At 50.3% G+C, this 25,892-nt stretch overlaps 1 protein-coding gene across 1 annotated transcript in view; it reads right to left on the bottom strand.

Annotated features, from left to right (window-relative positions):
• sli (slit guidance ligand) overlaps positions 1-25,892 on the bottom strand; it is a 793,209-nt gene that overhangs the window by 113,486 nt on the left and 653,831 nt on the right. Inside the window, exons 23-24 of the mRNA XM_084583167.1 lie at positions 464-599; positions 185-253 (exon numbers count right to left, since the gene is read on the bottom strand). Of these exons, the coding sequence (XP_084439293.1) occupies positions 185-253; positions 464-599 (205 nt within the window). The remainder of the gene's footprint in view (positions 1-184; positions 254-463; positions 600-25,892) is intronic.

The following is a 25,892-nucleotide window of genomic DNA, read 5'->3' as shown; positions in this document are numbered from 1 at the left end:
GAAAGGAATGCACAGTATATTTATAGCTACATTTTTCCTTACTTGCAGCTCAATGGCTAGTACACGTTGAAATTGTGTGTTGGTTTATAGGAAAGGCACAGTGTCACATCGCAACAGTTAGTATTTGAAGGTCAGATGGACACTGACAAAAACACAGGAAAAAGAATTGAGCGAAGTAGCTTACATCCGTGTCACATCTTTGAGCAGGTTGAGGTCCTTGGGTATTTCCGTTATGTCGTTCACATCCAGGTACCTGGTCGTGCACAAGGCAAGATGGAAAAGCGGTTTCTTGAGGCATCGTTTAAGGCGGACATGTGTAACAGAATGATAACAGCGTTCACACCGCAACTACAGTGTTTTTGGGGAAGCACGAGTGCTAACTGGGCACAAACATAAAACCCGTACAATGCGACCAACATAATAAACCAGTATTGTTTTTGCTGGCAAAGCATGAAAGACGTACAGTTCTGAGGTGGTGGGCTGCAGGTGCTTGGGCAGCTGCCGTAGCCGTTGGCGCGAGCAGTGCACAGCATGGCCAACGCAGGTGCAACCGCGAGGGCACAGCTCGTCTGAGCCGCATCCCTCGTGCAGGTCTTCGTCTGTAAGGTCAAGTTCGGCTATCGGGTAAGTAGCTCGTCGACGGTGCTCACCAAGACAAACTCAAGCACTACGTAACTTATGACATACACCACTATGGTCATCCTCAAAAACCTGCGCCTCCTCATTGCGGTCAATTGTGCGCGGCTGGCACGGCATCATCAAACATTCGCATAATGCTCCTATTAACACAATTATGATGCTAACCATGCTCGTTGTTCGAATGTAACATTTTTGTGCCGTCTTTCAAAGCGCGTTCTGAGTTTTGCTGCTACATAGTGTAACAGAACAGTGATATGATACATTCTCCAGATGCGTTTACTTTCCTCAGTTATTCCCTTATAGGTCTACTGAGTATTTTTACACTTCCTTGCGACGAACGCCTGCAAATAAATATGCTGGTTAAATCCGTTCTCTCAGCTCCTATTATCGATGCGTGGCTGCTGACACTGCTTGTCTTGAAATACCTAAGTGTTCTATTTGACTTAGAAACAACTACACGTTCACACTGGGAACACCAGACGGCTCACTCTCGAGTAATTTCCTATGCCACAAGAATGAAAAACCAGAAAGAAAGCGGAAGAATACTTTGTCGCACGGGTTAATAAACGTTTGGCGACGAGCCACTTAGCGCGCATCTCACGTGAAGCTGCGCCAGAAGTGGAGGAGTCTAATTCCAGAAAAATCCGGTTCATTTTGCAATATACATCGCAGCACATTCCCACGCTGCGGAATCCAGTCTAAAATGGGCATATGAAATAATATGTCCGTGTTACATATTTCCCGAGTTTCACCACTCTTGAATGCAATGAAATCACGTTGCTAACATAGCGGCGCGCTTCGAAGTAGGACGCCTCGCTTAGGAGGTTTTTCAGTATGTTCCCTGGTAATAACGGGCCTCACGTTGAACGTGGCGGTTTTCCCGCTAAGTTGACAAAGTTTTGAAACTGGGTACTGAATGTTTCAAATCCAAATGAAGGCTCTCTGTGTAATTAAAGGATCATGGGTGCCCATTTTATTCTTGACCAGTTTCCGTGAGAAAAAAAAAAGAAACCCTGCTATTCAACTAAGCTCACTATCGTCAGCTGGGTTGCATTCTAGGATACCGAACAAGCACAGGGATACTTCTTCTTCCAGTTTGCTTTTTTATGCTTATGCTCCTCTGGGCGAACGCAGGGTGGGGAGTCAATTGGACAATATCAAATATAAACAGGGAACAAAGTGTCATAAAAATTATTTGGTCGAATACCAGAGGCAGAGCATATACTGCTCAAGCTACCAACTACAAGGAAATGTAATCTAACGCTCTGGACGATATGAAGGTTAGCAGCAACGCCAGAATCCTGATGGGAAACTGCGGTATACGCACTGATGCCCTCCAGGTGACAAAGCTACTTAGACGCGTCAGTACCAGCACAGAAATCTGCCAAAATATTCTACGGCCCGCATACCGCAGCCAATTCGTATTGAATGAGCTCCGCATAACCTTTTAAGTGCTCAAAGCCATGCGGATGCTGCGACCCTCCTTGCCACCTCAACCTCGTCATCGCCAAACCGGATAAATTGGATAATGCTACCCTACTTTTAACAAGAAAGGAGCACCTCAGACGCCGTACACGTGCTCTCATACCTCCATGTACGGTATACTCCCCCAAGGTCTAACCTGTGCAGAGGAGGTGGCGCGTCGGAGGATTCGAGTTGGGCTGGCCCTAACACCTGCCGTGACTCGAAAGTGGCCTCAATTTCGAGATTTGTATCCCCAGCCTAGGGGCCTCGTCTGCATGTCCAGAGATACAAAAGCCGATATCCACCAGCTGTTGTGGGAATGTCCAGAGCTGAAGCCGACGCGGATCCGGCACCTGGTAGCAGCTGGCCTCTCCTCCCATGATCCGTTGTCATATGCCGCTTGGACCCAGGGACCGTATCATCGTTCACTCCTCGACTTCATTACATCAGCCAACCTTTCTCCATTTATTTGATCATATTCTTCATCCTTCATAAGATTCTTTTTATGCCCCGCGGCAACAAACATCATAAGAAACAAAACTGGGGTAGGAGTTGACAGTCACCAACAATGCTCGGCAAACGAACGCGAAGCGATTGGAGGTGCCTGCAGTCAGCAGTTCATAAGAAAAAAAACAAGTGCCTTTGTAACATTAATTTACACCCATTGAAGGCAGGCAGTGTACTCCTGAGAATGAAAGTGGCGTGCGAATGTTTAATTGGTGCTACCACCCCGTTTCAAAAGGGACGCTCCTATATTCCATCCTCCATCTATCCATGGTCGATGCAGGCGCAGTCTCTCTTCCAGAGGCCCTGGGGTTTAGAGATTCCAGTGGCCGGGTGAATGAACCTGCGGTGGAAGCTAGCAAAAAACGATTGGAAGATAAGTGGCTTAAAATCAGAAATGTGACATAATGTAAGTAATGTAGAAACTAAAATTCAATAAATGGAATGATGGTATAGTCAACCGATCTAAAACAATAATTAAGATATAGGGAAAAAACGAGCGTGATGGCAACTGCTACCACCCCGTTTCGAAGGGGACGCTCCTATATTCCATCTATTCATTCCATCCATCCATCCGTGTTAGGGATGGATCCTAACCCTGTTAGGCAATGTTAGGGTTAGGATCCTAACCATGTTAGGGTTAGGATCCAACAAGGAATCCTAACCCTTGTTGGCGGCGCCAACGTCGGCCGAAGAGGTGCTTGAAGAGATGCGCGTTTTAAATCGTGCACGTGATGAAAGTTAGTTAATCGATGTCCGAAAAAGTGTTTTGACCGCATGCAGGAACGTGCACGAGAATCAAGGTACAATTGCGGAGAAACGTAAACGGGTTCGTCATTGCATGCCTTCAAAGATTTATTTCGCGTTGCCTGATTGAAAGTGGCAGCTGTGATATGTGACTTTCTCGAGGCCAAGTTTCATTATTTCCGAAAATGAAAGGAAAGCGTGCTCGTTTACTTAAGCTGCAAGTAGTTGTATATTCTTGTCACTTCCACAGAGGAAGGTAGCGCAACTTGATCGAGAAGGCCAGGGCGTTGATGGAACATAACTGCCGCTTGCCCTAAACGCTTCCACTGACATGATTCTTTTTTTCGCGCTTGCTTTTCCCATACCTGGCAACAAACATGGAAGTCGGTTTTTTATTGGTGCCTAAGGGATGCCACGTTCAGTATTTCTGGGGGGAGGCACATCTTCAAGCAGTGGCTAATCAGCCCTAATAGCAGCAACATGCATGAAATGCAAGTCGCCGAGAAGCCTGCGTCCGAGTGTTCTCGCTACGCCTCCGACGCAAACTGATCGGCGCTGTTTACTCTGGGCGGCGTTTAGTATAGTTTTTTATTCATTAGTAGCCCGAACCGAAACAAGAAGATCGACGGCCCTTCAACGCTGCCCTTAAGACTACATCCACTGCGCCTACAAGAAGCCACCGGTCAAAAGCGGCCCCTATTCTAGACGGTCAATTTGTGATGTAGGCGTGAGGTGAGCAGTAGGACGGTGCCAGATTACGTAAGCGCACAATCGGGTGGCGCATTCCAAAGAAAAAAAGATAGTAAAAAAATCGCCTGTTTTATATATCGGCGCTAAGTGTGAAAAACGATGATGTCCCAGGAATCGAAGGGCGCGATGCGGACGCCTCTAGTTGCAGCGAGAGCGAGTGAAATATGTTGCGGTTTCAGTGCATCCTGACATATTTGCGGTCGAACATTCGGCAGCAGCTACGCACGGAGAGGCTGAGCGAGTTTTCGAGACAGCTCAAGAGCAAGACGGCAGAAGAATATTTGCAGTGACGTAGCACAGAATTGGAGCAGAAAGTGGCATTGCTTCTCATAAGCACCGCTGTCCTCTCACACTTATTAGCGACATTTGAATGCAACAACTAAAACGTTTAAGGAGGAGGAGGAAGATGAGGAAGAAAGGCAGGGAGGTTAACCGGTAAAGGAACTGGTTTGCTACCCTGCACCCTCAATTTCATCTCCGAGGTGTGTGGACGTGTCCTCGCTTGCCTCCCGCGATATCGTCGCGCCTCGCTCCGTCGCGCCAGCTTCGCTGCCGCCGAGCACCTTCGCCTGCGCCCGCTACCGTCCGTAGCGGCAGGCGTACGTCCTCGCTCGTCGCGCGCTCCCCAGCGCCGGCGAGTCCCTACAACTAGGAGGTCTTCCCAGCAGTCGGCTGCGTCAGCGGCCACCCGCTACCTCTCCTAGAGGCCTAGCTCGGCGGGCCGCTTCGGCGGCCGCGGCGCCCTACTCCTCGAAAAAGGATTTCCTCGGGGCCGCCGTCGTTTGCTGCGGCGGCGGCCCCTCCCTCTACTTCATGGACAGCAGCCTGCAGAACCGCCCGCGGCTTCCTGCAGCTCCTCGGACCTGGGACACACCCTGGTGGCACGAGAACCGTGCCTCCTCCATCGCCATGAACCACGTGTTGCTGTGGATCCTGGCGACCTACCCGCCGCGCTGCTGCTGCCTCAGCAGTTCCCGGCGGCCTCCCCAGTTGCCACCCGACCTCGTCGTCGCGGTGACTCCCTGCTGACATCTTTGTGATGCCGCAGTCCTCGCTGCGCTCGTGCTTCTTGCCAAGCCAGCACGTTTGCCACGCGAAAGCCACCCGCCGTCCTCGCAGCACCAGTGGTGTGCGCCGAGGCGGCTCCACCTCGCCGCCATGGACGACGTGTGTCCGTGAATCCTGGCGCCCCCTCCTGCTGCTACCCGGATACTCCGGGACAGCTTTCCGTGGGCTCCCTGCTCGCGGGCCTCGGCGCGCTGTCTACGGACGGTCTCCTCAGCGCCACCCGCCGCGCTGCTGCCTTGGCAGCAGTCTATCGGGGTCCCCTCCTGCTGTGGCGGTTGTCCCATTCGCCGCGGCGTCCTGCTGTCACCAGCAGTCCTTCCTGTGCCTCGCAGAGGCGCAGTACCAGGCTTCGCCTGGAACACCCATAAGCGCTGCTGCACCGGAGGCTGCACACTGGACTACCGACCTGCCGATGTTCACCGGGCTGATTGTCTGGTGCGGGCCAAGACGATCTCCCTCTTCCCCCCCCCCCCTACTCCTCCCCACGTCCCCATCCCCCGGACACCAAGAGTACCGCCGCGACATTAGGCCGGCATAACCCGTGTCCGGTCCCCCCCCCCCCCCCCCCGTGAATATCCCAAAGTTCCCGACCAACCAACCCTGCACTGAGGGAGAGGGGTAGGTGGGTATAAAAGTTGTGGGTGAGAGAGGGATGGGTGATGGCAGTACAGTTACATCACCGACATGTCACATCACGTCACAGTCATATCATGTAACATAAAAAATCATAGCCTTTCGATCAGTCCTGTGCTTTTCATAAAGCGGAGCAGTGCCTGGGAGGCCTTCACCGTAGACGACTGCCGTGGCCAGGGACCTAGGATCTTAATTTCAGTTAGTGGGCGTCCATCTAGACGCTCCAGCGCACGGCATAGGCACTGTCTTTCCTCGCTGCATATGGGGCACTCACAAAGAATGTGGCCTATAGTCTCGTCGCACCCGCAGTTTGTGCATGCAGAGCTATTTGTCATACCTATCACAAAAGAATAAGAGTTTGTAAATACTACACCAACCCACAGGCGGCACAGCAAAGTTTCTTCACATCGGGGTAGACCAGGTGGAAGCCGGAGCACCAGGTCAGGGTCCAGGGATTTTAAGCGGCAGTTCGCAAACTGTCAGAATTCCACAAGGAGAGCGTTTGTTCCCGCGCAAGTGCGCGAAGCCTGCCCGCTGCGTCTCAACACAAATGGAATCAACACACATCGCCGTCTTGGTGGGCTGTTCGTGCGACCTCGTCCGCCCGGAGATTGCCCGCTATGCCGCTGTGTCCTGGAAGCCATTGGTAGATGATGTCATGTCCTCCATTTATGGCATAGTGATGAAGTTGTCGTATTTCCGCGGCGAGTTGCTCATGGGCTCCACGGCGAAGAGCCGCTTTTAAGGCTTGCAGAGCTGCTTTTGAACCTGTGAAAATAGACCATCGTTGAGGGCTTTGCTGACTGATATGCCTAATAGCGACACGTAGAGCGGTTAGTTCTGCGGCTGTTGAAGAAGTGCGGTACACAAGGAATCAGCAGATTTTCCAAGTAGCTTCCGCACTGGCGAAGGCGCCCGCGCAGCCGGCATCGTCCATGTCCGAGAACGACGCTCGCAGTCTCAGAGTATCAACTGGTGTTAGTTACTGGCTGTGCTTCTCCCCTTTTCTAACAGCCACAATATGACCAGCTATACCGTCAGGTCAGCAAGTCTGCTTAAGTTTATAACATATTGTGACGACATGAGTTGTGTAGAACGCGGAAAGCAGCGCAGTGTGTGTGTGTGTGTCTTCCGCACAAACGCACGCACGCACGCACGCACGCGCGCGCGCACACACACACACACACACACACACACACACACACACACACACACACACACACACACACACACACACACACACACACACACACACACACACACACACACACACACACACACACACACACACACACACACACACACACACACACACACACACAACCAATTACCAAGTAAGTCTTGGTGTACTTGGTCTAAGTATACTTGGTCTGCGAAATTTTCGTGCGCTGCGAAAGGCTCCTGCGAATCGCGAAAGATGTCTCAGAGACAGAGAAACCATCGTACACGTGGTATAGAGCGAGAATAAGCAACGAAAGCGAGCAAATCGCGACATGAAGCTGGGCCAAGTCGCATGCCCTTACTGCCGAAACGGTGAAATGAAAAATAATAACAGGAGACTACACTCTAATCAGATGATGCTAGTTACCATCGTTGTGCTCACTTTTTTAATACATCCGGAAAATAATCTCCCTTTTTTGCGTTCCTCAATATGGGATACGCGTTTTAGTTCCTGAATTCAAATAATGAGTGAATATGTCGTTGGCGCTTATGAGGAGCCAATCTCACTGCGAATATCTTGGTGCCGCTCTTTCGCCTTTATCTCTCCCTCCATAGCTGCTGCAGTGACCGCAATGATACAACGCAACAAACTTTACTCAACTGTGTAGCGATCGCGGAGAACCGCGCATCCCTCCGAAACACCGTGCACCGCGGAGGGCGAAGGGGGACAAAAGTATTCCTTCTCCTCCGAGAACGAGTAACCATGCGAGTAACCCAAACGGGTTGCTCGATAGCGCCGCGTTTCCATCTTCCCTCGCCGGGCGCAGGAGCGCACCGCTAGGCGTCGCAGACGCGACGCTGATCGGCCGAAAAAGGACAAATGGCAAGATGCGCCGAGATCGGCGGGAACCGTCGACCGTCGAGGAGAGAGGACGAGACGACAGCGAGCCGCGACAACGGAAAGACGCAAGGTAAATACCTCCCCGCTCTACCTCTTTGTTGTCACCATTTTGCCCTTCAACTATCAGGCCCCATCCAGAAGGATAGGGTCGGCAGTAATATCATCACCAGCGTTTCTGGGAAGACCTAATAAATATCTGGTCCTTTGCAAAGTCCTATTCAGTGTTGTGTCGCACTTCGTATTACCACTTTGCGGCCGTGAGAACGGCTGCCCGTGGTGTACGATCGCGGGAGCTCGGAGTTTCCGGCCTAGACCTCAGACGAGACTCGACGGCCTAGAAAGAACCCCCCACAACTGGAGGCATCACGGAACAGTGGCTCGGTTCCAGGACGTTTTTAATACTTAGCGCCAATATACAGTAGCAAACGGCGGCGCTTTTTAGAGCGCAGCCCTTTGGCGTTCGTTCCTGCATTTCACGCCGTCGCCGTTGTCCCTTGTAACCAGCACCGCAGCCGGGGCAGCGCGCGCCCCTCGTGTTCCCCGGTTGCTGCGCGCTCTCCTCCCGCCACCGCTCGCCGCTGCGTGTACCCCCCCTCATCCCCCTCCTCTTCTTCCTGCGTGACGGCGACGGTATTCTCCGGTGGCTGAAGTGCCGGCTCGGCGTCAGCGGATCATGGTGTGTGCATCCCAAGCCGAAGCGCAGAGCCATGTAGACTTGACTCGCCAGCGGCATCAGTCAGTCTTCGCCGCGCAACGTTCACATGGGCCCACACACCGCCTACCGCAAAGCTTCCTTCTTGACAGTCCCGTTAGTGGAGCGTTTCTTGAAGGGATATGTGAGATAAAGTTGTGTGTAATTGTACATACATGTCTTGCTCGAATTCTTTGCCCCAATCTATCGAAAAGCTGAAACAGCTAATAAGCTGCGCTCAAATTTCGCAGTAGGCAGTAACGTAATCATCGGCAATTTTTTTTAGTCATTTTTCTTTACCGTCGGACGGCCTAACCGGATTGTGCGCTTAAGTAATCTGACACCGCTCTGTTGAACGCGTCATGCGCACGGCACAATTTGAACAAAATGGCGAATTGCCAATAATAGAGGCACAGCTACTTTGCCTTGGCTGAAATTGGCCTTTATCGGCAGCCGATGATATCTATGGTGCTAGCGCGGCCTCTGATGGTGGCAATGACAATGCGGATTCCTGGGTGCAGGTTTCGCAAAAACCGTTTTTATGCAGGAACACTAATCAGGAGATTTAGGACAGCGATAGTACAACCTGAAAGTTTGGGGAAAAATTCGGGGGTGCACCAAGCGATTCGGAAAGGTCGGCAGGTATGGAATTGTATTTAATTATCTTGGTCACTGGGTATATTCTCGGGTCCAGCACTGTGTTCACAGAAGGTTTTACGGTGGCCATAATTTAGAAGTACACTTTCTCTTGCCTGTAGTGGGTGGCCAAATGAATTATTCATTGCGAACTTTCAGGCGATATATTAGTGGCTTCTCCTTTAAATCATTCTGTATGTTCCTTGCAAGGGCTGCTACTGAAAACCCTGTGCTAGTAGCATATATATGTTTTAACATGTTATACTACACTGGCTCATTTTTATTGTCTATCCTGACACATTTTTTTAGCGTGATGAACTATTTTGAAATGATATCCAGAACAGACTTCAGGCGTCGTGTGCTCTTAGAACGTTTTGGGCAAGACTCCAAGACCAGGCACCTGAAACGGGCTTCTTTTGCCAGTGTTTTTCCTGGCTACACTAGCTATATACGGTCCCAGGTGGCAACAACAAAAATGGCTGTAAAAGTCGAGAGCGCTTATTTTTGCACATTTAGAGACATTTTACTTGTGAGACAAGACAACACTATGCATCGGCGATTTTTTTAATAGTTGCAAATAAATTTAATAAAGATCCTACTGTCAAACACTTGCGTAGTCTTTCAGACAAAAATAAAAATCTAATAAATATGCCACTCAGCAGAGCATCCCATCGCGTATAAAAGGCCCTACCAGTGCTGCACAGATATTCAGATTGCAATGTAAAAATATCGAGCGCATTGCGACTGTGTTGTAATTTTAATTTCGTATACAATCCAAGCATGGCAATGAAGCTGTATATACATCGCTCAGAAAATGTGGTCTAAGATGAGCAGCTTGGAGCTTCGTGTGGGAGCAGGCGCGATGAGCTCGCCTAATGAACAAGACATAAACACCAGCGACTCAGCATGATCATTCCCAAAACTACAATGACTGCATCTCTCCTTTACCAAGTTCAAAATCCCATTTATCGCTTTCCAAACTGTGTTTTCACAGTTAAAAAGTCCTTTATAGGCTGAAATGTACTCTTCGAAAAATTTTGTGGACTGCGTATTCACGGAAAAACATTTTACTTCCGCGTTGCCTGGCCGACCAGTCGCATGGCATCCCATCTAGCAGTGTTTCTATGCTTTGTATTAGCATGCCTTGCTTGGACCCACAGCAATAATTTTTTCCTCAACTCCAATCGCCTAAACATTGCTACTGAGTGTATTCATCTCGGGCAGCATCATCCTCACAGAGGCTGTGGCGGAGAGTAAAAAACAAAACAGAAAAAAGGCTAGCGACTGAAACGGTCGCTGCTTTCACTTATTTTCCACTGTAATATTCAGCAACATTTTTCATCTTCATCTGCCGGGCTATGCCCACTGCAGGGCGAAGGCCTCTCCCATATTCCACCATAACCTGGTATTGTGCTAGCTGCATCTACTTGACCTGAAACTTCTTAACCTCACCAGCCCAACTAATTTTCACACACCCCCTGTTAGGCTTTCCTTCACTTGGAATAAAATTTGTTACCCTAAGCGACCATCGGTTATTCTCTCTTCACAATGCACGTACTGCCCATGCCCATTTATTGTTGACCTCAACTAAAAGGTTAACAACTCGTGTGATTTCTCTGTGGTGGCCTTGTGGTGGAGCATCCGACTCGCATTCTGGAGGTCCAAGGTTCGATCTCTGGTGCCGCCGGGTACCCATCGGTTTTCAATGAGTACAAAATTCCTCTCGACCTAGGTTTGATTTTGGCAGCCCGGGCAGCAAACGGAATCCATCGCGACCTTTGGTCTTGCTTTACACAGGTTTGAAGACGAAACGCTGTGACTAACCACGGGCCTGAACAACCGCTGCTTAGCTGCTGACTCGACCTGCTCGTGGGACCACGTGACATACTCTACTTCGCTTAAACGTGCGCTACAGCCACGGCCGGACTCATTTGGCAGCCGGGGCAGCGAACGGAACACGTCGTGATCTTTATTCTTGCTATACACAGGCTTCGAAGAACAAACGCTGTGAATGACAACGTGCCTGAACAACCGCTGCTGACTCGGCCTGTCCCGTGGGACAACGTGACGCCCTCTACTTCGCTTAAAAGGGCGCTAGAGCCATCGCTAGACTCATTTAGCAGCCGGGGCACCAAACGGAACACGTCGTGACCTTTCATCTTGCTTTACACAGGCTTTGAAGACCGACGCCACCGTGGAACTGAAATTGTTCATGTATCTCGCTTGAAGCCGTTTGTGCGCCGCGGTACATCGGTTGGTTAGGTTTTCGGGAAGTTATCTCCAATATGTTGCCAATCAGTGGTTCAACGGCATTTTTATAGTTTAATGCAGTGAAGCTTAAAGAATCTGTGTAGATGACGTTATTTTTGATGCTTTCACTCCTTACTTCTTCCACAGTAGCACAAGCAGCGTAACACTTTGCAGTGAAAACTAATGCACAATGAAGTAGACTTGTTTCTGCTGTTTCATCTTGGACTATAGCACTTCCAACGTATTCATCGGTTTTTAACCGTCTGTGTAAAATGCAGTGTAATTCTTATATTTTTCTTGCAGTATGTGTTCATGTGGAGAGCGCATTTTTTGAAAATTTGCTAGCTTCAGGTGAAAAACTCCGGGGATAGTATACCATGGAGGGAGTGGTTCGTGTTTTGTGGCGGGCATCTCATTCGTTATATACAAGATATTTCTTGAAAACGCAAGAGTTTATTGCCCGGGGCTTGTTGAAGAATAACAAAGGTGTTTCGGCTGTGAACGGATTTTAAGGACATAACTGCATGTTCTTCGCTTCTACGTGAAGACTGATCCAGTCGTTTCAGATAGGAAGGTATACTATGCACCCATAGTTTTCGAGAGAAGGAAGCTTTTTTCTTTACATGAGGTATTTTTGTCAAAAGTGATGGCTAAAAATTTGTGTTTGAGTGGCAGCGCGATTTGGTTTGGATATAGTGTGGCATCGGCAGGCCTCAAAGAGAATAGGACCGCTACTGTTACGCACTCAGCGCATACCAGCGCAAAAAGAGAAAAAAAGAAGGGGGACAAAGGAACACAAAACGACCGGACGGCCGCTGACTACCAACTATCTATTCTCAGGAAAACCAAACACAAGCCAAGAACGCAGACCATGTGACCATTCAGAGGAGGCGCGGGAAAAAACAAGTCATGTCAGGTATTTACAGGGGCCAACTTAATTTTTACATCCAGACCTGCGAAAGACCCTCACCGATCTTTGTAGCACGCGCGCCATGATAGCAAGTAAAGAGAGGAAGAGAAGGGTGATCAAGTTGAAACGGGTAACAGCATGGCCCCTCCAAGGGCGGTGTCAAAAGAAAGCGGTAAAGACAGCGAAGCAAAAGCAGTCACACTTAATAAACATACAATCAATATACAATCGAAAAAGGGGGGATAAAAAAGTACTAAGACAAACCCGGTTAAGATTCCGTAAAACAGAGCAAAACAGGCAGTCAATTACAACCTGCGCAATCAAAGAAACTTGAAAAACTGGAAAAACTTGAAATAAAGGGGATTTAGATATGATCCAGGTAACGCATTTCTTTTTCGTGGAATGAAATCGATGGAGTGCTGACAGAAGAGTCGCCCGCCTCAGCAATGAAATATGCCTCTATCACCTCCCTTTTGCCGTCCCCAAGAACCTCGTGCTCGCTAATAACGGCTCGCCTTTGTGGCCAGACTGGTTACAGTGGTCTAAAAGATTTCTCCTGGATGTGTTTTGTACATCGAGGAAGTGCTCCCTGGCCCGAATAATAAAACACCGTCCTGTCTGGGCCTCAAGCAAACTACTGTATATTGTGTCATAGTGTATATATTTTTTATTTTTACCTACCCTTTTCTTTCTCCCTATCGCTCACCTCTTTGATTTTCTCTCTATCCGTTTATTTTTAATTGAACGGTGAAGGTGAAATTTTATTGCCCCCAAGACGCGTGTCACATTGCGCAAAGCCTTTCGTCCCACTTCCTTTGCTGCGTGTTTCGCTTACTGCGTCGTATTACCGCACCAACGTTCGCTGAATGCGCTTTAGCTGTTATCACAGGGATGTTCCTATTGACAATAGGATCTTTCTCATGAATATGTTAAATGCTTAAGTTGTAAATTCTTAGCCTCACATGGACTCCTCTCAGTGGCAAATGAAGCGCGATTAAAATAATGGAATCGTGAACAGGGCGAGATTTATTGGAGCGAAGCTATATCGCAGATATTTTCACTTCTCAGACGCATTAACTTCTAAATACTAGCAATCCCAATTTGAATTGCTTACCTAAGCTCTTACAGGTTGGCGTTCTAGCGCTAGCGTTAGTTATTCCGTTCGTTTGCTTTTGTTGTTTTTTGTCGCTGATATGTACTTTGTTTGTTAGCAAGATCTTTTACCCTTTTATAATCTCACCGAGTCTCGTTTGGAGACCTACGCTCAGGTCATTTTGTTATCACGAGGATTTCATGAAGACCGCGACGAATGAGCGGTGGTCGCTCTCCTACACTTCATTGTCGTGAGGCGTCTATGTAAGTAATCGTGAATTAATAAAGCCTGGCTTTCTATGCAGCACAGCTTCACTCATTTATGCCCTTAGTGAAATGCCTCAAGCCATGTGATTCTATCCATGTGCTTGCCGAATTCACTTGAAGGCCCTTGTTCACAAACGTGCCCGAAGAAATAAGCCCCAGAATGCGTTTACATGACGCGCGACGAAAGACTAGGCTAACGACGACGGAGGCAGAACGATGCTATGATAAGGTGGTTAAAGATGCCGTAAGATTTCAGTTAACGTAAAACTTGACAGTAGAAATCCATGTCAAGTAAAGTTGGCTGAATAGTTACGGTGTCCATTTTTCTGCCTTATCCGAGCATCGTTCTGCCTCCGTCGATGTTGGCCTTGTTTTTCATTCATAAGTAAAAAGACAATCAAATTCCCCGCCAAAAGTACGTCACTGTGACGTCACAAGCAACGTCACGTGTTTGTTGTGCCTCACAGTTCACAGGGGGCGCCGGAAATCTAAAGCCTCGCTCAGAGTCGACACGCAGGCTTCTATGGGAGTTACGCTACCATAGTAATTCCAAGGTAATTCTACCATGGTGACTATGCTTTGGCTTCGCTGTTTTTACCGCTTTCACCTTGGTGATTGGTCGTTTTCGTTTAAATGTCTTTCTGACGCCTCCTTTAGGCCACGCTCTTGCCGTTTCAACTTGTTCACCCTTCATGCGTCATGCAGTCTCTCTTCCTCTCTGCATTTGCTATATGGCGCGTGTGGGGTGTGCGGGTGTCTTTCGCAGGTTTGGATGTAAAAATTAGGTTAGCCCCAGGAAAGACATGACATGTTTTTTTCCTCCCAATGGTCACATGGTCTGCGTTTTTGGCTTATATTGTGTTTGGTTTTCCTGACAATAAACAGTTGGTAGTCAGCGCCCGTCCTGTCGTTTTGTGTTTCTTTGTCGCCGTTTTTTTTTTTCGCTGGCCTTTTTATGCGCTAAGTATGAACCAACTGGCCAAAGCAACTATATTTTGGTCAGCACCACAATGTGGCGCCCCTGTGGGCAGCGTTGGCAAGTAAGCGGTATTCTCCCTAAATTTAGCGGGTTCTTACACTGTTTAGGAGAAAGAAATGGTACATTGCCGGAGGTGGAATTTTTAACGGTTTTTAGGTGCTTGTAAGGTATCGCTAGGCGCCCCCGGATTAGCGGCTACGTACTCAGTACCTCGTAGTAGTTTTGCTTGTAGCACGAATCGATGCTAGCTGCGTGCAGACAAGAAGGCGCCGCGAATCACCGGATGAAGCAGGGAAAGCAATTAGAGTGACGAATGTCACCGGGCGGCTGACAGGCAATCGAGTCCCCAAAGGGGGAGGTTTAGCTGCTTTGTGCGTACCTACCGTATGCTTTTCATACGAGCCGACACGACACTGCCGTCGCGGTTGAAACGTCCGTTCACAGACATGCCGCGTCCAGACAGAAGGGTGCCATTCGGCGCCGGTGGAAGAGTGATGGGGAACAAAGGGGAAGGCGTTTGCGGGAGGACCGATCGTCGTTTCTTCGCGCCGCCGCTAAGCCAGAGGTCACGGGCTTTGCAAGCTCTAGGAAGAGCGGGGGTGAGAGACGGCGGCGGTCCGCTAACGACGCTGCGCATTTGCTTTGATGATCTTAACGCGAGAACGCGGCAAGATGTACAGTAGAATGTGGGCAGCATGTGACATTTTGTGTTTCTTTCGTTGTGGGGAAAGGGTTTCACTCACACTGCTGAAGTTGCACGTGACCACAAACCAATCGTGCTGAAGTTCGTGGCGATTGGACGTAATTGAAATGTGGGCTGGACACGGAGGGCTTAAAACCAAGCCCGAGAGACCAGTCTGATGTTCTGAGCTATGACTTGATGTGTACATCCTCGGCTTGGCCGAGCTAGCCAGATCCATGTATCTTTTGCCTAACCTTGCTGTAAATATTGCCAAGTTTCGTATATAAACTTGAGTTAATCTCTTTGTAACTCTCAAGTGTCGCTATCCATATTTCGTCGTCTCTGATCACCGTCTTGGACGGGGCCGCACCTGTGGTGCAATTTGTGATGTCTTCAAGTCGCCAAGAAGAACTTATTTCAAGAAGAATGTGCAACGAAAATTCACTGTGCTGTTGCTACATATTCTGTTTAGAACAGTCCAAGTTCTTTAAGGTTGCATTAAATTCTGCAAGAGGACATCGTTGTAAGCGCATAATGTCATGATTAAAACATTCCCTATTCGACTTGGATTGATTTAAGCCACCTTTTTTAATGACGGACCTGTCAAGTATGTGCGCAAGTCTACAAGATAGGGGCGGCAGTTTCGATCCAAATGAACGATCTTTGTGTTTTGCGCATGTGGTCACTCTCGTCTACAGGTCACCAGCCGTGGGATCTGAGCTTTACGCAGGACAAAGCTGGGTTAAGTAAAAAGGTTCGCCTTAAGACTAGACGCTACAGCTCTCATTGCTTAATCTTTAATGTGCCAGCCTTGAATTGTCAAGCTGCCTCCGTCTTCGTGGCATCCGTTTTACTAAGCCGGCAGTCGAGCACCACCATCACGAGGAGACCTCAAACGAAGCTCCCACACGCATCTGGTACGAAGCCAGACGGCAGCAGGACCACTGCAGGCTACACCACGCTGCTTTCATTCCCCAAGCACTGTGTACTAAATCAACATTTACCAGCCCCAAACTGCGCATATTATATAAATACTCCATACAAGGCGCCCATCATTCTTCTGGCGCGTTTCTGGACTCTTCAGTAGATGGGCAGTTCGCACTAGAACGGGGTAGCGCCATCTATGTTGGAGCAGCCGCAGGCACGGTTTTCGTGTGCATGACAGCTCCCTACCAACAAAACGAATACGGTTCGCGTAATCGGACTACCCGCACCGTGCCGCGGCTTACTTCGGTCCATTTAGAGGCACATTAGAGCAGATACAAACAACGCAAATATGGTCCTAATGCAGAAAGTAGATGAGCTGGCCTAAATGCGGTATTATCCCGCTTGGCCTGTGGCAGAACTGAAAAGCGGCAGTGCCTGCCTGCTGTCCATTTGGGCGTCTTTTAGTGTTTATGAGGGCAAACGCAACATACATATTCGGTTCCGCGAGGTAAGAAGGTGAGCTCAGTCCGGGCTAGCCATGAAATGCCACTGTAAGCCCTAAATGGGCCGTAGCTTTCTTTCTTTGTTTCTTAGACATTTGCCTAAAAGGAGGCTGAGGCCAAAGGCGCGGTCGCCTGACGTGGCCTCAGCCCTCTGCTACATGATCAGTAAGCATCGAAAATACAATATTGCGGCAGGCTGGCACGCAACAGTAGCCTTGATCAGAACATAAAAGGAAAGAAACAAAACAATAGTGACATTTGTGCGCAGTGCGTGCAAAAAGAAATATATGTAGGTACAATATGAATATAATGAAGACACTTAATAGGCACAATTTTATGATGAGTATCACAGGCATACACAAATAATGAAAGTAAAAGAAATATACACAGTACAAAACCCTATATCAGTCAGGTGAGTTTTGTTTTCTTACATTTTAAACCATAAGGCATGTAAACAAATACACAGTCAATTACAGACCACACCGGAAGAACAATTAAAGTACAATAACTCACTGGTAAGCAAACAAAGAAACATTGACCAACAAATCATCAAAAGCCTGCGCGGGCGGAGTAATATTACTGAGAGTATGCAATATCACTACACAAAAGAAATCGCTTACTTGGCTTTACACACCGGAATGCCTCCATCTTATCTTGTAGGGTGCCCTTTTATTTATGTAATTCGTAATATACGATCCTGTAACTGCTTGTTCTGGAGGATTCAGATAACAGTTATATGTACATTTACACAATATGGTAACGAGTACGTGTTATTGGCCCTTACAATATTATCAGTTGTGAAATATTGCCAGAAAATGTGCAGAAGTAACTGTGCCATCTTTCGAGCCCGTACCAGGCTACCTTTAACTCTGCCTCTCGAAAAAATATTGGCAAAGAGCGTGAAAATAAAATTTCCTAACGCATGCTCTTCCGTCGCTCACGACTGACGCCCGCCGCTATGGCCTGCACGTGGTTAGGCTAGGCACAACGCTAGCGAGGCCGCTCGCAAGCTGTAGCGATGGCACCGCTGCAGCTTATGTTGCGCCCGTTTACCTTTTTCGGCCACGTGCCGAAGGGGGTGAACAACTCAGAGATATGCAAGGAGCTTGTAAAACGCATCAGTAAGTCAAAGATTGGAGGTGTTGAAGATTTTCAAGCTGGCCGCTTTGAAATCTTTTTGAAGAATAAGAGGGCAGTGCAGGCTTTCCTCTCGGACCCGGTTGTGACCGTGCGAGGCACCGTGGTTCGCTTCGCGTACCGCGGCAAGCTTAGCACAACTGTGCGCGTGTTTGGATTCCCGAATGACCTCGACGTGAAGGAGCTGCGGGAGGCGTTGGAGCGGTACGGGCCCATGGAGTCCATCACCACGGAGTTCGAGGGCATCCCGAGCGGCAACCGCCGCGTGAAGATGGACCTGCGGCGGCCGCTACCGAACTTCCTGCAGGTGGCCGAGTTCACCCTGCAGTGCGAGTACGAGGGGGTCGCAGGTGTTTGCCGGCGCTGCGGCGCCTTCGACCACGTGCGCGCTGCGGGGCCTTCGGCCATGCTTCATGTGCCCTCCCCTGCCCTCAGTGCGGCGCGGACCACGCGCTGATCAAGTGTGGTGCGAGGACGTTCGCGTCCAAGGCTAAGCACGCCATGGTTGTGGCCGCTGCAGCCGCAGCTTTGCCGCAACCCGCCCAGCCTGCTGCCAGCGAGCCGGCCGGCACGCTGTCTTCCGAGCAACCGCTGGAGGACATTGAGGATTACGAGGAGACTACCATCAGCGACGCAACATTCATCTGACCGCTTCTGACGTGTCTCCGCAGGCCACGCCGAACTGCTCTGCTCCCCAGAGCGACCATGGTACCGAGAGAGGGCAAATGTAGGCAGCCAATAAGGTGCCCTCCTGTGCACCAGCTGCAAAATCTATATGGGTCCCGCATTTAGGCTCCCCACATGTGCATGAAATCGGAGCGATCGGGGCATATGTGGGCGGCGAACAAGAAGCCATACTGGGCACAAATTTCAAAACCCGCATGGGCCCCGCATGAGCCCAGCACAGACCCCCCTTTCATAGAACACGTTGTGCTACGTGGGGTGTTCCAAAATTCCGAATGGCTATTCCGATTCTGCAGTTTATTCTGCCACTTCCAAAAATTGCGCTTCGAACCTCTTTTTTTTTTATTGATTCGTGTTTTTATTTTATTTTATGTGTGCTGACAACGTCAGGAATGTTTATTTGCTTTCAACAGCCGCCGGCAGGTGGTCCTATGACTTTGCTTGGAACAACCCATGCGTAACGTGGTAGCGAAAATCCTATCGGTAACAAACGAAGAGACTGGTGTGGCACTGAAATCAGCTCTTTATTGGAGTGACTTATTTCACCTGCAAAAAAGTGAAATAGCTCGTCGGCAGCGATAACAGCAAGAGCGTGCTCGGCGGTCATCGAACTATGAATACCCGCTGCATTCAGCAGCGCCGAGTTTAAAGTCAGCGAAAAAAATCTAGATAAAACGGGCCGAAGGAAACTTGAACAGTCTGAAAAAAATATGAGGACAGAGGCTGCAGTAATTTGCGACAAATCTCGGCTCATCCTGAGCTAAGAAGAAAGTGATAAAACCGCGTCCAGGCCCTCGCTGCACCACCAAGATAGATCTGCACGTCACAAGCCAAGTGATAAAGCTGCATGCCGGCTATTGTTGAAAAGAACATAGATTTGCAACGCTGCCGCAATAAAGAAGTTGCCTCATGTAGTGCTGCTGTTGGTCTTCTTCCTTTCACGTTATTTTATTCCACTTTGTACCTACAGCGCTGAAGGGTACATTCTAAAGAAATGAAAACATACTGCCGCGAAACCTTCAAAACAGTATTTGTTGTTTTTTAACAGCCGCCGGCATACATGCTTATCACTCTGATTCTGGACCGCGTATCAGTTCCGTAATCTTTGTTTGTTACTGCTCGATGTCGCGAGTCACACCTTTATCAGTTTTGTTGTAGCGCAAGACGCACCGAGATCTGTCTCGAAGGTTCCGGCCACTCGCTTGTCTTTCCACAATGTTCCAGCCCGTGCTGGTAGCTGTTTGCGACGTTATCTAGATTCTTCTGTGCAGCCTTTAAATTGAGCGTTGCCGAGTGTGACGGGCATTCTTTGTTCGACGATCGACGAGCACGTTTGTTTCTATCGCCGCCGCCGAGTTGCTTAGTTCTTTTGCGGGCGCAAGTCAGCCCAAATAAAGAGTTTCTTTAGTGCAATCATCGACCCTTCAGTTGTGTCGTCGACCTCGTCACCACTACGTGACATCTGGTGGAGGTGCTGCCTTTGATCCTTCGAGCGAAGACCCAAGCCGTGTTCCTGCCGCCCTGGAAGACCAGCCTACAGGTCACCGAGCCAGCCGCCGACTTCAAGGCCTACAACCCGAACACGGTCTGCTGCCTGACCCCATTCGATCTCGGCAGACATCGACGCTGACAATGGCCCAGCCTACAGCACCGGTTGTTTTCGTCCAACCCCGTGAGCCCCCCTGCTTCCATGGACTACCGGATGAAGATGCGGGAGATTGGATGGACCTTTTCGACCGTGTGGCAGATTTTAACGGCTGGAACGACGCCGCGAAACTTAGGCAAGTTTACTTTGTTCTGCAAGGACATGCCCGAGTTTGGTTCGAAAATCATGAAGCAATTATGAATGATTGGGAGACTTTCAAGGAAGCGTTTCTTACTGCCTTTTCAAGCGTCGTCCGAAAGGAAAGAGCCAAGGCCCTCCTTCAGTCAAGACTCCAACTTACTGACGAGCCTGTCCTGGCATACGTTGAGGAGATGAAGCGCCTCTTTCGCCGCGCCGACCCTAACATGACCGAAGGAGAGAGGGTCAAATTTTTTAATGCGAGGCGTCAAAGAATCGCTTTTTGCAAGCCTTGTCCGAAATCCGCCAAAAACCGTGGCGGAATTTGAAACGGAGGCGTCTACTATCGAGAAGACGTTGGCCACCCGGATGCGCCACTACGAGCGACCACTTCAGCCGGACTGCTCAAACCACTACCCCAACGCATCCACAAGCGGAGAGAACCTTCGGGACCTCATCCGAGAGATCGTGCGAGAAGAGCTCCGCCGACTGATGCCATCATCGCAACAACCGCAGGTGGCGACGCTCGCGGACGTCATCCGTGAAGAAGTCCAGCAGGCGCTGGGCGTTCCTCAAGCGACGGCTGCGACTGTTCCAGCACACGAGGCAACAGCGATGAACTACGCTGGTGCATTACGTCGCCCTCCGCCCCGACGTGATGACTTTCCGAGCCCTCCCCGCAACCGTCCTGTTCCCGAAAGCCTCCCCTTGGTCCCCGCCCGCCAAGCCTACCAACGACCCCCAAGCCCCAGAAAGTGCGACGCCTGGAGGACAGCAAACAACCGACCGCTCTGCTTCCATTGTGGTGAGGCAGGACACATCCTCCGTCACTGCCCGTATAGGCGGATCGGCCTCCGTGGTTTCGCTGTCGACGCCCCACGACCCCGTCCTGGCGAGCGACCACAGGAAATCAACGACTTCCTGCGCAGCGGAGAGCACTCGTCGCCAAGGCGTCTATCACGATCACCATCGCCGTACAATGCCCGATTTGCGTCGCCGGGCCACAGTTACGTGCAAGGACGGTCTCCTAGCCCCCGTAGGGGAAACTAAAGGCAGCAACCTTTGGAGGTGAAGTTGCTCAACGGCGAAAAGACGAAGATCCTCCGCCGCCGACGACCACTAACGACGACGCAACCATTTCATCGCCGCTCCACACGACGACATCGACGACAACACGACCAGAGTGCAAGCAGACACCGCCGCCCAGCGAAGTAACAACGGTATGCCCCGGCCATGACCTGAAGAAACGACGGAGCCGAGATCGGACACCAAGGCCCACGTGCAATGCGAGGACGCGAACAAGTGACCTTGAAGTTGATATCGACGGTCGCAGAGTCACTGCCCTAGTAGACACCGGAGCTGACTATTCTGTCATTAGTGGACCGCTAGCCTCTCAGCTCAGAAAAGTTACCACCGCTTGGGATGGCCCGCTGATTCGCACCGCAGGTGGCAATCTGATTACTCCATCGGGACGATGCATTGCAAGAATAACCGTAAATGGGCGTACTTACCCCACCAGCTTTGTGGTCTTGCAGCAGTGCTCCCGCGACGTGATTTTAGGCATGGACTTCCTAAATGAACATAGGGCTATCATCGACTTGCGATCCAAGCTCATCAGGCTCTCTGCAGACAAAGCCATTCGTGCTACGACGACGTTGACGCAACACATCGCTCTAAACGTCCTCGATGAAGAATTGACCGTCCCGCCCCGATCAAGCATCGCAGTCTGCGTAGGTAGCGCCAACATCGAAACCGCTGAAGGCATCGTCGAAGGAAATATCCAATTGCTCTTAGAACAAGGTGTCGGCATCGCAAGAGGCATCGCGAAATTCCGGGGAGGTCAAGCTCAGGTGCTGGTAACAAACTTCACCGAAGAATACCGGCATCTCAACAAGGGCACGACGATCGCTTTTCTCGACGAATTAGCCGACCTCAAAGATGTATTCGCCCTCCACGACCAAACGCTGGAAGACGCACCGGACCTATTCCGTCAGCCCACATTTGACATCAGCCCGGCATTGACCCACAGTAAGAAAGACCAGATTCTCAGTCTGCTTCGAAGCTACGGGGAGTGCTTCTCATCGTCATCGAAGGTACGACAAACACCACTGGCCAAGCACCGCATAATAACGGACGAACACGCCCGACCTCTGCGCCAAAGCCCTTATCGTGTATCGCCACGAGAACGCCAGGCCATTCGTGATCAAGTTCAGGAAATGCTGCGTGATGACGTAATCCAGCCATCGAACAGCCCCTGGGCGGCACCAGTCGTTTTGGTGAAGAAGAAAGACGGCACCTTTCGCTTTTGCGTTGATTACCGCCGCTTGAATAGCATAACGAAGAAGGATGTCTACCCGCTTCCCCGCATCGACGACACTCTCGACCGGCTCTGCAGTGCAAGGTACTTCTCATCGATGGACCTGAAGAGCGGATATTGGCAAATTGAGGTCGACGAAAGAGATCGCGAGAAGACCGCATTCATCACACCGGACGGCCTTTATGAATTTAAGGTGATGCCATTTGGCCTCTGCTCCGCACCAGCCACGTTTCAACGAGTAATGGACACAGTCTTGGCAGGCTTGAAGTGGCAAATTTGTTTGGTATATTTGGACGACGTTGTTGTCTTCTCGTCAACCTTTGAAGACCACCTGAAACGACTACAGACAGTGTTGGAAGCCATCAAGTCATCGGGACTAACACTAAAAGCAGAGAAGTGTCACTTCGCCTACGAAGAACTCCGATTCCTAGGTCACATAGTTAGCAAGGACGGTATTCGCCCAGACCCGGAGAAAACAGCTGCAATCGCACAATTCCCACCGCCTGCCGACAAGAAAGCTGTGCGCCGATTTCTTGGGCTGTGCGCTTATTATCGACGATTTGTCAGAAACTTTTCGCGGATCGCCGAACCGTTGACGCAGCTTACAAAGGCTGACGTACCTTTTAAATGGGAAGCGCCGCAAAGAGAAGCCTTCGACGAACTCAAGCGCCGCCTGCAATGCCCTCCTGTACTTAGCCACTTTGATGAAAACGCCGAGACCGAAATTCACACCGACGCGAGCAGTGTGGGCCTAGGAGCCGTTCTCGTCCAGAAGAGTGCCGGACAGGAGAAAGTAATCGCCTACGCTAGCAGGTCACTCACAAAAGCCGAAGCCAATTACTCGACGACCGAGAAGGAGTGCCTCTCTGGGCCACTTCTAAGTTTCGTCCATACCTATACGGCCGACCATTCAAGGTGGTAAGCGACCATCACGCGCTCTGCTGGCTAGCTAATTTGAAAGATCCCTCCGGCCGCCTTGCCAGATGGAGCCTACGACTTCAAGAATTTGACATGACTGTTGTCTATAAGTCGGGCCGAAAGCATTCCGACGCAGACTGCTTATCCCGCGCTCCCGTCGATGCTCCCCCGAAGGACGATGACGACGACGCCTTTTTGGGACCGGTAAGCGCCAGCAGTTTCGCAGAACAACAGCGATCAGACCCTGAGCTGAAAGCGCTAGCCGATTACTTGGAAGGAAATACCGCTTCCCCTCCTGGTGTGTTCAGGCGAAATTTATCATCCTTCACGTTAAGCAATGGCCTCCTCGTGAAGAAGAACTTCGCACCCAACAAGACCGCGCAGCTTCTCGTGGTGCCCAAAACCCTCCGGCAAGAGATTCTGCAGGCGTTACACGATGAGCCCACAGCAGGCCACCTGGGATTTGCGCGCACGTTGCATCGAATCCAGGAGAAGTACTACTGGCCGCGACTGCCTGCCGAAGTTGCCCACTACGTGAAGACGTGTCGTGAGTGCCAACGACGCAAGACGCCGCCGATCAGACCAGCAGGACTACTAAACCCGATTCCGCCCCCAATTATGCCCTTTCAACAAATTGGGATGGATCTCCTTGGCCCCTTTCCATCTTCGTCTATGGGTAACAAGTGGATCATCGTGGCCACTGACTACCTTACCCGTTACGCCGAAGCAAAAGCACTGCCCAATGGTACCGCGGCAGAAGTCGCCAAATTTTTTGTCGAACAAATCCTCTTGCGACACGGCGCCCCAGAAGTGCTCATCACGGACCGGGGAACGGCGTTTACGGCAGAGTTGACGCAAGCCATCCTGGAATACAGTCACACAAGCCATCGACGAACAACTGCGTACCATCCCCAGACCAATGGCCTTACGGAGCGCCTGAACAAAACGATCGCGGACATGATCGCTATGTACGTCGACGCTGAACACAAGACCTGGGACGCCATCTTGCCGTACGTAATCTTCGCGTATAACACGGCAATCCAGGAGACGACCAGAGCGACCCCGTTCAAGCTTGTGTACGGTAGGGAGCCCACGACGACGCTCGACGCAATGCTACCGCACGTAACCAACGAGGACAACCTCGACGTCGCCGCCTACCTGCAGCGTGCAGAGGAAGCTCGACGACTCGCACGGCTGCGTATTAAAGACCAACAGCGCACCGACAGCCGACGATACAACTTACGACGACGCCACGCAGAGTACAATCCAGGGGACCAAGTGTGGGTTTGGACACCAATTCGCCGTCGTGGACTTAGTGAAAAGTTGTTGCGTCGATACTTTGGGCCGTACAAAATCATTCGCCGCGTCGGACCACTGGACTATGAAGTCATTCCCGACGGAACTTCAGCATCACAACGGCGACGCGCACGCCCAGAAATTGTACATGTTGTACGACTGAAGCCTTATTACGCACGTTAAACAATCTGTGGTGTTTAAACTTCGCAGTGTTTATGTTTAAGTCGCTTTGTTTTGGAACATCGAGGCGACGTTTTTTTAAGGGGGGAGTAATGCCGCGAAACCTTCAAAACAGTATTTATTGTTTTTTAACAGCCGCCGGCATACATGCTTATCACTCTGATTCTGGACCGCGTATCAGTTCCGTAATCTTTGTTTGTTACTGCTCGATGTCGCGAGTCACACCTTTATCAGTTTTGTTGTAGCGCAAGACGCACCGAGATCTGTCTCGAAGGTTCCGGCCACTCGCTTGTCTTTCCACAATGTTCCAGCCCGTGCTGGTAGCTGTTTGCGACGTTATCTAGATTCTTCTGTGCAGCCTTTAAATTGAGCGTTGCCGAGTGTGACGGGCATTCTTTGTTCGACGATCGACGAGCACGTTTGTTTCTATCGCCGCCGCCGAGTTGCTTAGTTCTTTTGCGGGCGCAAGTCAGCCCAAATAAAGAGTTTCTTTAGTGCAATCATCGACCCTTCAGTTGTGTCGTCGACCTCGTCACCACTACGTGACGTTACGGACGAAGCTGGTAGTGGTGCGGGCAGGAGTGCTCACGTTAGGCCTGCTGCTTCTATTCAATGGGTCTCATCATCTCCTATCCTGTTTCCTTTCTTCAACAGCTTGCCGCCCTGCATCATTTTTGTTGGAGGTGCGGGGTACGCCTATCATCCCTCCTCATCATGGCCCGGAGCTTGGGCGCCCTGTGTCTGAGCTTTTTTCGGCAGCGGGTTCCTGGGAG

The sequence above is a fragment of the Amblyomma maculatum genome, chromosome 1 (genome assembly GCF_055883805.1).
Source record: "Amblyomma maculatum isolate TAMU_Amacu chromosome 1, ASM5588380v1, whole genome shotgun sequence".
NCBI lineage: Eukaryota > Metazoa > Arthropoda > Arachnida > Ixodida > Ixodidae > Amblyomma > Amblyomma maculatum.
The sequence above is the reverse complement of the archived record's forward strand: the minus strand, read 5'-3'. Positions and strand labels throughout refer to the sequence as shown.